The sequence below is a fragment of the Protopterus annectens genome, chromosome 16.part0, assembly GCF_019279795.1.
Source record: "Protopterus annectens isolate FY-2018-M chromosome 16.part0, PAN1.0, whole genome shotgun sequence".
In the NCBI taxonomy this organism is placed as follows: domain Eukaryota; kingdom Metazoa; phylum Chordata; order Ceratodontiformes; family Protopteridae; genus Protopterus; species Protopterus annectens.
Genome location: NC_056750.1, coordinates 694,670,416 through 694,683,412, shown reverse-complemented (window position 1 = coordinate 694,683,412; position 12,997 = coordinate 694,670,416). Strand labels below are relative to the sequence as shown.

General features: G+C 39.2%; 1 protein-coding gene across 2 annotated transcripts in view; it reads left to right on the top strand.

The window, feature by feature from the left end:
• The window catches only part of CPNE6 (copine 6), an 886,978-nt gene that overhangs the window by 641,908 nt on the left and 232,073 nt on the right, over window positions 1-12,997 (top strand). For both annotated transcript variants that reach the window (XM_044058469.1, XM_044058468.1), the window contains exon 8: window positions 6,228-6,326. In XM_044058469.1, the coding sequence (XP_043914404.1) occupies window positions 6,228-6,326 (99 nt within the window). The remainder of the gene's footprint in view (window positions 1-6,227; window positions 6,327-12,997) is intronic.

The following is a 12,997-nucleotide window of genomic DNA, read 5'->3' as shown; positions in this document are numbered from 1 at the left end:
GGGTAGCTTGGCTTCTGCTGATCAGCATGATAAGGTCTTCTGCATTTTAAGCATCTGAGACTGAGGCAAGGTAGCAGGTGCCTGAGAGTGGGTCATCAGTTTCTTGGATGTGGTTCGTACCCAGGGCCTTAGAAACTCTGTAGTTTTAGAATGAACTGTAGTCATGAAAGAAGGCATCAGTTTGTGTTGAGATTCGGTAGTGTAAAGGACTTCCTCGGAAGCTAGTGCCTGCCTAGCTGCTCTGGACCCATCGAAGGTAGAGGCGACTGCAACATCCTTAGTCGAAGAAGAGTTTTGTGGCATACTGGACTCTGAAAGGGTCTCGGTAGTGGCCTGCAAATCAACAGAAGTGGGCATCAGGGGCTGCAAAAGTGCCTGAGTACCAGAGAACTGACGACTAGCTTAATGGAAGCGTTGTCAGTAGGTTTGGAACTGTGCAGTCTGTCTCTGTCCTTATCTTTACATTTTTTTGAAGATCTGCTGTCAGATGGCTTTCCAAAGCCATATTGGAATTCGAGTACTGTAACCGAAAATATGTGACTAGAATAAGGGCCCGACAACAGATAGTTCTGGCATTGAATAAAGCACAGAAGCAACAATGAGGGACGTCATGGTCTGGGCCTAAACTAGTGATGCAGTAAGAGTGGAAGTTTCGGTGTGGTATTTGCTTTCCACAGGCAAGACAATTATTAACTTTTTCTGACATCGGTTGGTGCAAGAAAAAAAGCATCCCCAATGGGGTACTTAGCTTTAAAAGACGTCACCTTCATTTCTGTAGATGAAAACTCAGGTAGCGGCCGACCAGAACTCATGCAAACTGCTTCTGCTTCAGGCTCCATGGCAAGAAAGGCTGATGTAATGGCGTCGGCTGCCTTACTTTATACTACTGATGACCTGACGTCTGTCCTCAAGCGACAGCAACCAATGCAGAAATACTAAGTCACTGGTATTCGGGCCAGCGGAGGGCTACCCTGGCAGGAAAAACCCAAATGTGATGACTGCAACAGTGAAACACAAAGAACATCTGCATTTGAGGCTAGCAGTTACTGTCAAACTAGCAGGATGATATCTTATACAACAAGTACAAGCAAACAAGCAAATGAGGTGGAAAAACAAGACTGTTCAGGCAGAAAAAAAAAAAACAGCTGACATGACTGTTACAGCTCAATAAATTCCTCTGCCATTAGTAGCAGAACAGCATTTTTGCTTCTATAAATATGTATACATTTTACAGCACATCCTTGTATCTGTAAATAGTTTTCTTAAGTGATCATATTCACCCGAGCTGTACTTGCAATTGGTGCATTGAGATCGTTTTACTACCCTGGTGAACAAATATATAGAAATAAATAAATAAAATAAACAGCAGGTAAAGACAAAAAAGAAAGACATAGAAACTATGCAGAGAGTATAAAAATGAATAAGAAACCTGTTTTTGAAAGTATCTGCATCAACAGGAGCAGATGGTTGGCTGGACAATGAGCTCAAAATGCTGAAAGAAGAATGAGAATGATGACAATACATCTGAGGAAGGAAAGAATGGGGTGAGAAGTGCAGTGTGGGTAAAGGAGCATTCGCCCAAGGACAAGAAGACGCCAGATAAGAAGACTCACTGCAAACAAAGCACAGTTTCAAAAATAAGGTATTTCCCCTACATTCGTTATTGTCCCAGAGATGAGTGTCTTCTTGAGAAGCATCTACCCTTCCCCTCAGAATTTTCTGTAATAGTTTCTCTGCAACTGCTGTCAGGCTGAGTAGTTTGCAGTTCTTTGTGTTTTGCTGATGCCCTTGAACAACAGTATTCATCTTTACAAACTCCTCTGCTGGCTAGTGATCCTAGGTAGATGTCTATCAGGGGATATATGTTGCACTCTAGCATGAATCCTGTGAACACAGTGAAGTAGCACCTTATCTTGCATTTGTAACTCCATTTAATTTCTCATCTTAGCATGATCTATACTGATGTTAGCCTAACCTTATTCCCATGTTGCCTTACATCCCTTCAAGCACTGAACTCTGCACATCTTTCCTTCTTGAACCAGAAATATACGAGTTATAACGCATGACTCAATAAATAATTCAAGCCTTTAGTTTCAGATACTTATATTAACCCACATGCTCGCTAACGTTTAGAGCTTGTAAATAAACTAAGTGCTATTGATGGATGGATAACTCCCATTTATCCATAATTGTGCAGCATATCCAGATATTTCCCACATACTTTTATTCTATTCTTCATAAAATTAATGTTTTTTGAACAAATAATTGAGGACTGATATTTGAGTTTCAGACTCCTTCAGAAAGAATCCCGCATATCCTTCAGAAAATGTAACTTGGACCTTTGTTCTGCCTTTACTTTTTGTTTTACCTATAATTCTTGTGCTAAGATGTTGAGAGGTATGTGCTGAAGACTGAGAAGCTTGCAAACTATTATACTATGATTATGTTGTCTTTTCCCCATATATTTATAATCTGTATCTCAGTATCATTGTAACTTTCATTAGTGCCTCCCATCTCACATCATATCTTTAGATCATTAATATAGTACTATATACAGGTCCTATTCAATTTTTTGCTGGTCTTAATGTGACCTTCCTACTACTTAATTGTGTGGTTTTATATACATATATATATATATATATATATATATATATATATATATATATATATATCAAGGTATGTTATCTAGTTTCTGTTTTTACTAATCACAAAACAAAATTGAATAATATATAAACAACAAAGACTATCAGTGAGTCCCAGCTCTACCTTCCAATAAAATTTATTTCGTTGAACAGTTCCTTCTCTAGCGCCTCGGCCAACAGCCTTTACAGAGTAAAACAGTAAAACTCATAAAACACTTGCAATATATACAAAAAACCAAGTAATCAATCAATTACATAATTAAACTATCAAATCACATAGCTTAAATATATTTAAAGTCATAGTCTTAAACAAGACATTGCCAGTTACATTCTCTGTTCATTCCATGTGGATGCAAAGTCCCAAATTTCATAATCAAAATGCAATCCTTTTGTCTTAACATATTTTTTTGCCTATCAACATCATTATAATATAATGGAACATGTTCCAGAACAGACACTTTTATATTCTCAATATTTCCATGGTGCACTGAGTTAAAATGTTCAGCAATAGGACTAGTAATTTTATTATTTTTAACATCTCTAATATGTTCTTTTATCCTATCTGATAGCATTCTTTTTGTTTCTCCAATATAATATTTGTTACAATCACAGAATATGACATACACAACACCTTTGCTCATACATGTATATTTGCCTTTTGTAACAAAAATTTTGCCATTTATTTTATTCACTTCATTTACAACATGTTTACATATAGCACATTTTCCACAAGGGAATGTTCCCAAATTCTTCACAACATTTAATTCATTAGTACAAGGCTTTTTATAAATGCTGTGTATCAGAATGTCCTGTATATTTTTGCGCTTTCTATATGATGTCATTAATTTTATATTTTCAGTGATGTTATATCTTTTTAATAAAATTCCAATATTCCATAATGATTTTATTACCAATCATAGAGAAGTTAGTGTACTTTGTAACAAAAACATTCTCTCCTGTTCAGTCCCATATTTATTGCTCCTTTGATAGTTATTTTGTCTAGTAGTGCCCTTACTCTGTTTAAAGGCTCTATGCAAGCTATTTTCTACATCATCTTTTTAAATATCTCAGCCACTTTATAGGCCTCCTAAAAGCCATATTAATATCAGAATTGAGTCTTTTATTCTCAAAAATTCCCCATAGGGGATGGCTGACAACGTATGGGGGGGATGGCAACTATCTCCCCACATTTTCCAGCTTATTTCATCAAATTTTCTATGAATACTAGTATATATGGGAAAGCCATTATTGCCCCTAAGCGAAATATCCAAGAAATTAACCTGATTTCCCTTTTGTATGTCACTAAATTTTATACCAAATCTGTTATTATTTAATTCATCAATGAAATTATCTGATGTCTCCCAATCCCCATGACAAATGAAAATTAGGTCATCAATAAATGTTATAATGTTCATATTCCAATTAATAGCATCTCCTTCCTGAACCAGGTTAACAATTTCAGGTATCTGAGAAAGTTGGTTGAGAAGAGGGGATGTCTGAAAGAGGAGTTTAAAGCTACAAGTAGAGCGGGTACAGTCAACTGGTGCAGAGTGTTAAGGGTTGTATATGACAGAAAAATGCCAAAGAAGCTGAAACTTAAGATGCACAAAATAGTGGTATGACCAGTACTACTATATGGTACAGAAACTTCGCCACTAAAGGTAGAACAGCTGAAAAAGCTAGAGGTGACTGAGATGACGTGCCTGAGACAGGTGGTAGGATGTACAGTATGAAACAGAAAAAGGAATAAGGACATCAATGTAGAAGCCAAAGTAGCCCCCAATTACAGAGAAAGTCTAAAAGAACAGATTACAGTGGTTTGGGCACATGTGCAAGAAAGAAGACAGTCTGGTGAAGAAGATTTGGGACAGACAGGAAGAAGGCAAGAGGAAACAAGGGCATCATGCAACGGGAAGATAGATTGTGTAAGGGAAGACTTTTGACAGTTAGGCATGACCTTTGAACAAGGTAGGAGAGTGGCACCGAATCAGGAGAGATTGTAAGACTTGGCATGACGTCCTGATCCCGTGTAGAAAATGCGATAAGGGGAGTTGATGATGCTGACAGTATCTCTTTCTTGAGTTGACATACAACAGTGAATATATGACTGTGGTATTTTTGTTTGGAAGTATTAGAAAAGACATGCTAGTATTTTAGCAGCACACTTTGTTTCTGAATGTGACTTGCATCAATTTCATTTTAAATAATTTCTATTAGGTGTCCCATGTTTAGTTTTGAAACGCAGATGGATGGTTCATATGCATGTTGAGAGGATAGTGAATACATTATAAAACATCTCTGCGGCTGCAAAGTCCTGCTCATTAAGGCAATTATTTTTACAGCTGGGTTCTTAAACTCAGATACTAGACTACAGTAACTAACCAAAATAAAAGACATAGTTTAATATGGTACTAGCATACAGTTGAAGATATAGAGCTTTTGAAGGGTTTCTATCAGCATAATATCCATATCTATGTCTATATCTATCTATATATCTATACACATATATATATATGTATATATATATATATATATATATATATATATAAGGGTCTACTGCTTTTAATCGAATACCACTTATTCGAAAAAGAGCTGTAGACCGCTCAGTTACGCGAAAGTGCACTTATTCGAAAGTGCACTTTCGCAAAACTTGGTTCAACGAACCGATAAAAAGATAAAAAAAAAAAAACAGAAAACACTTGCCAACATTACGTTGAGTGGGGAGCTGCGCCCACCCCCCCACTAAAATATACCAACTATGAGATCGCACTACATGGGGAACAGGTAAATTCCCTATTTCCCACTGTAGTATGCCTCGGCGCTTCAGTTTCCCTGAACGGTTCGTTGAACCGTGCTTCGCGGAAGTCCACTTTTGCTTAAGTGCACTTTCGTGTAACCAAGGATCCACTGTTCATTTTCGAACAAGTGGATTTTTGGTCTTTTACAGTAGACCCATATATATATATATATATATATATATATATATATATATATATATATATATATATATAAATATATGTGTGTGTGTGTGTGTGTATGTATATCTGTTGCATGTAATTGTTGATTCCATTCATGGTCCTGTCATAGTTTCAATGTATATCAGTGTGCTATAAAATAATGTTTCTGTTTAACATTTATTTATTTTTTAACTAAGCAGAAATTAATTTACTTTCAACTGCAGTAATTAGAATTTTGAAAGACAGTAGGATATTGGTGTCATGTGTCTGAAATATGCAAACAGAATACTAAAGTAAAGTGTAATATGTCATACGTAGAAGTGCAGTTGGATTGAAATGAATGAGAGCTAATGAGTCCAAAATATTTTATGTGCTAACTTTAAAAAGTGCAGAATTAAACTTCTATACAGCATTTTACATTCAGGTATCAGCGTGATTAAGAGACTAAGTAGCAATCCTTGAAAATGTCAAGTTAATGAACCTTACAACTGAAACTACTTTTTCTCGACAAAACAAATTTACTGAAGTGTGATGCCTGTAAATAATGCAATATTTGAGTTTATGTGTTTTGAGTAATGTATGTTGCAATGGCCTTATTTCTAAAACATCTCGTTTTTATTTTTTATAGTTCATCATTTATGACTATGACTCCAGTGGGAAGCACGATTTCATTGGAGAGGTACAGACGACCTTTAATGCAATGCAGGCAGCTTGCTCAGGCAAAGAGGTATGACATAGTTCACAGAAAGAGCTACAGGTGTGTCTTAGATCATGGAATTCATACATTTTCTAAATCTTTTCTTTAGACTAGCATATGTCAAAGCAGAATATTAATAACTGCAATATAGTTACAAACTTCAAAAGCAAAACAAGAATTTTGCTCCATTTTTAAACAAAAAATCTAAAAAATATGACATGTTTTTCCACATTCAGCATAACTGCAGAACAGGGACACAGTAACGCCAATGTCTGCCACATAATTTCATGTCTCATGAAAATCTAATGAATACACTATCATTACTGTAACAAAAACAAGAGAACAGACAAGAAATTGGATTATCCCCATGAAATACATCAGTTCTGCATGTTTTAACCAACTAATATTAAGATCATGTTGGGAGGGTGGCCTAATGGTTAAGGTGTTTGCCTTACAAACACAAGGTGCAGGGTTTGAGTCTCTCAAGGGATAATTGGCTAGGCTTAAAATGGCTCGCAAGGGCAGTTAGCCTAGTACTAATCTATGATCTATGATCATGTTTACCAAGTAAAAGCTAGCACCTCATCAATTAGTTTGATTGACTGATCGATTCCCTTTTTCATGCTATTTCATAGTATTTGAACATGCAAAGCCTTGTGTTTCTGCTGCACTTTAAGTAATGCAGAGATCACATTGATTACAGAACTGCAAAGCAATAATGGCAAATGCTAAACATTGTGATCACATATCACATGAATGAACACTTTTGTTGTAGTCCCCCCTCAACACTGGCATTTTATATACACTAATTTTAGATGACTATACCATAGACAAAAATACGTTGATTCACAATCTCAATCTTTTCATCCACACAAAATAAATCATACTTCTGTTATGACATTTTAGAGTTCACAAGGATGACCCTTTTCTTCCTGACAAAAGATCTACGGTATACTGACAATGCATTGTTTCTGATCAGGTAGCTGTACAATATATCTGCTGTATCATAATTCTCTTGACAACACATTCTGAAGTAAACAGAGGAGATTGTCATTTTAAGAACTACTTAAATCATTAAGGCAGATTAATACTGAAAATATGTTTCCTAATACCGCAGCTTTTACATATATAAACTACAAGGAGTGTAGTTACTAGGAGTGGTTACTACCACTACTGAGGAGTGGTTACTACCTAGAAGCTGTAGTTTTATTGGCCATTTTGGGTCAGTTCTAAACTCCTTGATCTCTCTCTTTTAAAACCCAGCTGCGTTGTGGTTTTGGCGTTTTTTCAGGCTTGCTAGTTGTTGCTGAAGCACCTACCAAGGGGAGAAAACACTGAGAGAAGAAAAAGAGCCACTTTTGTGATTTTAAGTATTTTCTTCTGATTTTTTGTTAAGTTTTACTGCTTTGCTGCCTATTTTTTGGCATTTTCCAGCTTGCTAAAGTTTATATCTGTAACAGTAACAGTAACAGTACTTGGAACACATCTAGAGCTTGTTTACTGCATTTCCTGTGTTGCACTTAATTTAAAATTGTTTTTTTCCCTAAAAACTGCATTTTAACTGATTTTGGCCTAGCACTCAAGTGTGGGGTCATGTATTGCACTGTTGTGATTATTTTGCTGCTTGTGTAATCTCTGCTACCTTTAAACTACAACAAAAAGAAAAAAAATCTTGCTTTTTTCCCCACTTTCTGAAAGTTAAGAAGTTCAGTTACAGATTTGCTGTTCTGAACTGTTTGGAAGTTTCTAGAAGGCCAGTGCTTGCTTGGGTTAAAGGGAAGTCTCTGTGTTCACCAGTGGGAGTGGTAAACACTGAACAGCCTGCCTGTCCCTGGAGGAGTGGTTACTACCTAGAAGTTGTAGTTTTATTGGCCATTTTGGGTCATTTCTAAACTCCTTGATCTCTCTCTCTTAAAACCCTACAACTCTCTTTTTGTGCGGTTTTGCGCACTGAGCAGCGTCGGGCAGCACCACCTAAACAGGTTTAAACTATTCCAGGCTCCACAAAGTCTGCTCTTTACTTTTTCCCTTAGAACTGTACAAACTCTCTAAGTAATCACTCTATTCTCTTACTAAAGCCCTGCACTTGCTCAGCTCTTATAAGGAAACACTTACTAAAGCACTACACCCTCCTTGACTTCTCATAAGATGTAGGGTTCCGACTGGTCCTTCCTGATCAAGTGAAAAATCAGTCCCCTTCCCCTAATCTAATCAGTAAAAAAACAGTTCTCTATACTAATCTGGTATGTCCAAGGGTCAGTTTCAAGGTTACTCTCCAGTCCAGCTGGTGAATCTGGGAATTTTGAGGCAATGTTATAATTGCCTTATGTACACAGACAACCCTCTCCTCCTTCCAACAAAGTCTAATACATGTGAGAGATGCAGTTACACAGCCAAACTGGAGGCAGAGCTCTCTCAACCCAAGACTGGCACAGTCAGTCAGGAGGTAACCACCCGCACCACAAATCCAGTCTCAAACAGACCTATTGCATCTGCATACCCAACACATAAACACACAAAAACATACTCGGAGGCTCTAAATAAAAATCTGCCTAAACAGCAAAGACCTCATAAGCAGATATCCAAGCAACAGCCACCCGTCAACAATACCCACAAATCACATATCTCACAAAATCAGTGTGCCTCACAGTTACAGCCCTTTAAGGCCAAACTACACACCAAATACACTTGTTATAGTGGACTCTATTGTCCGGCACACTGACGTCCCGCTCACCAGACTGAACAAGGAGAAGGTCACTGTAAGCTGCCTGTCGGGTGCCAGGATCCGCCACATAATGCAAGCACTCAGGCCACTCCAAAGCAAGTACAAGTATGACTCCGTCATTGTCCATGCTGGTGTGAATGACCTGAGATGTACCTCCCTGGACTACATGAAAAGAGACAGAGGAGCTCTCTGACCATGTAGCCCAGGCTGGTATGACCCTGACCTTGAGTAGCATATTGCCCTCACCAAGAATGACGCCACAATATAAAGACAAAATGATCAGTTTCACCAATTGGCTAAAGTATTGGTGTCATTCGAAGGGGATCCAGTGTCTGTCAGCCTGGAATGACATGCTCGACAAGCCACGTTGCTTCACTTGGGACGGCTTGCACCTGTCACCCTTAGGCTTTCGTATACTGGCCAAGGCTCTTGCCACCCCCATAGTGCCTTTTTTAGGCAAGGCTCAAAGGACAAACCCACCTCCATAGACAACCCAAGGATAAAAAAACTAAAGGTAATGCTACTCAATGCCAGAAGTCTAAACCTCAAGATGCACGCACTCGAAGCTCTCCTCAGCATGGAGAAAATCGATGTCTGTGCAGTAACAGAAACCTGGTTCAAGGCTCTTGAGAGCACCCCAGCACTGCCAGGTTATAACTCATACCATGTGTTTCGGCCCCAAAACTCAGACCGAAGCACAAAAGGAGGGGGGAGTATCTATACTCATCAAAGATACCTACACCTCCAGGTTGGTGGCACTGCACGAAGCATCAGAAACCATCAATGTGCAACTAACAGTGGGCAAAACTGCCTTTCAGTTTGTAGCCTGCTACAGAACACCCTCCCTATTACAGGAACCCCACTTGGCATTCCTGAGAACACTGGACAAACACTGACTGGGAAAACTACTGAAGCCCAAACACCCTCGCCCAATGGTTCCTTGAATTTATAAACTCTTAACACAATGGAACAACTGGTCACCACTCCCACAAGAGGGAACAACATATTGGACCTGGTCATCACCAACATGGGGGACTCTATGTTCCACACCAGAGGTAAACCCCTCATTGGTAAGATCAGACCATAAACAAATTTCCCTGGACATCCATATCCCATCCTCACCCCCAGCCAAGGAAATCACTGTAAAGAATTTCTCAAAAGCCAACTTTGCACTTCTCAAGACTGAGATGGAATCCTTCAAAGCCCCTGGGCCAGAGGATAATACAGCCCGATCCACAGAATCCTTTACAAATGCATTCTATGAGCACCTGCAGGAATGCATGGATCGTGCTATCCCAAATAAAACCAAGACTCACTCCTCCAAAAACAGGAGACCAGTCTGGTGGACCTGGGCCATAAATAAGCTATACAACAGAAGGAGGAAGCTACTACATGACAGAGCAAAATCCCAAAAAGGGAAGGAATCTCTGATCAGTATTAGCAAGAAACTTCGTTCTCTCATAAAATCATCAAAGGCCAGTTTCGAAAGAAAAATTGCCCTAGACACTAAAGATAATCACAAGGCCTACTTTAGTTATGTCAGGAAGATGGGCGGAAACTCCAAGATATGCTCTGAATTGTTGCATAACGGTACAAAATATACCAAACCTACAGACATAGCCAACATCCTGGCAGACAGATTCAGTGCAAACTCCCCCCCCCCCCCAAAGGAGCAAATGCCTATCCCAACTGAATGTAACCTCCCTGACATCACAGATGCACAGGTGAAAGCTGCCCTCTCCAAAGCAAAAAAACACAGCATCTATGGGACCAGACGGTGTCCCAGGCTGTGTCTTACATGAGCTTCAAGAAGAACTGAACCCTCATATTAAGGCAATGTTCAAACTTAGCCTTACTACAGGATATGTACCAAAAGAATGGCGTACAGCTACAGTGGTCCCACTCCACAAAGGTGGTGCCACAACGGACCCCAGAAACTATCGTGCCATAAGCCTGACTAGTCTGGTCTGTAAAGCTATGGAGCGTATTATCATGGAACTCATAAACAAAGACATTGGGAGCCTCAAGACACTGGACCCCACCCAATTCGGCTTTGTTAAGGGCAGATCTTGCCTCTTAAACCTAGTTGATTTCTTTGAAACAGTTACCAAAGCCATAGATGAGGGCAAGGTAGTCCACACAGCCTATCTGGACCTCGCAAAAGCCTTCGACACAATACCCCACTCGGGCATCATAAATAAGCTTACTAGCTTAAATACCAACCCCTATATCACATGATGGGTTGCAAACTGGCTCAGAGATAGAACCCACATGGTCAGAATCACATGTGCCATGTCCGAATCCAAACCAGTTACAAGTGGCATCCCACAGGGCTCAGTTCTTGGACCTCTCTTGTTTGGTATATACTTCTCTGAGGTTCAGGCTAACATGGGGGATTATGGCTGACAAAGTTCACAGATGACTGCAAACTGGGGGCCATAATTGAATCTCCAGCTGACACAAGCATCCTCCAAAAGGGTCTCACAGAGACGGATGCTTGGTGCCAGAGCCACGCCCTGAAGCTAAATGCTAAAAAGTGCATAGTCATCCCCTTTGGGAAAAACAAGGTGCCCACAAATTACCACATAGGTGGTAATCCATTATGTACGGAAGAAGTAATTAGAGATTTGGGGACAAACGTAGATAGTAATCTCTCCTTTGATAATCACGTTGCCAAAGTGGTTAGAAAGACCTTCTATATAGCCCACCTTATCATGAAAGGGTTCGCATCTAGATCAAGAGAGGTCATTGTGCCCCTCTACTCATCACTCATCAGGCCCATAATTGAGTACAATGCCCCTTTTGGGATGTACCTTACCCGACACCTGCAGCAACTGGAAAGACACCAAAAGTACCTCACCAAGAGGATCATGGGCTACAAACAGATGCCCTATGCAGCTCGCTTAAAGAAACTCCAGCTGTACTCAGTTGCTTACCGCCTACTCAGAGGCAATCTATGCCTGACATACAAAGCCATGTCAAACCCAGAATTAATGGACATGCTCCACCTCAAAAAATCCAAGTCCCTTAGAGCTACACGATCCAGGGACCCAAACCTCAGCACAAAAATAAATAGGACATGCTGGAGGGACAGATTCATTTCCCAGAGGGTCCCCTCACTCTGGAATAGAATCCCAATTCATATTAGACATAGCCCCTCGCTGACCCTCTTCAAGCGAAATCTGGACGCGTGGATGGGAGATCGCAAATTCACCCCTGGGATGTCTTCTGTGTCCCTGCTAGACAGAAGCACAGTAAACTAATCTTAAAAGGGTACCTTCTGTGACCTACTTTAAAGAGGCACAGTAGGCTAATCTAATAGGGAGGCGGAAGCCAAATACACTCTGGCTAGGCTTATAAATGCCCTAGGGCATATAGCCTAGTATCTACCTATGAACCTATGAACAAGAAAACAGATATACTCATTAAAATCAGTGTTAAAATTTGTCTTTATTTTATGCTTTCAAATGATGTTCTAATTTGTTTGTTTAAGCAAATATTTTTAGTAACCCAAGAGAAGTGCACTGGATAAATACACTTTTACAATATTGCAAGCTGGAAGAAACTGCAGGTCTATTAGTTCTGCACAGATTTTTTTCTAGTGAGTTTCAACAACTGCTCCTTTTCCCCTTTCACTTGCCCCATGCTTTGATGGAAGCATCTGATGTTTTCACTTCACCTCATTTTTGTAAAGAAGTTCTTTGTTATGTCCATGCTAAAGTGATCATACTGGATTTGAAGTTGTAGCACACTGTGAGGTGCCTGCTATCTTTGGAAGTTAGGAAACTTTAGTTAAAATAAAGAGTGGTTATTTAAAAAAAATGTTTGCTAACCTGCATTTTAAGAAACATCTTTAATTTGTGTGCTGTGCATGTTTTTATCATCAAAAGTCTAACTTATGTCTCCTTACACTCCAAAATCTGTGAATAATCGAGAACTGACCTTGCCCACATGGTTGTGTACTTTATTGAATGTT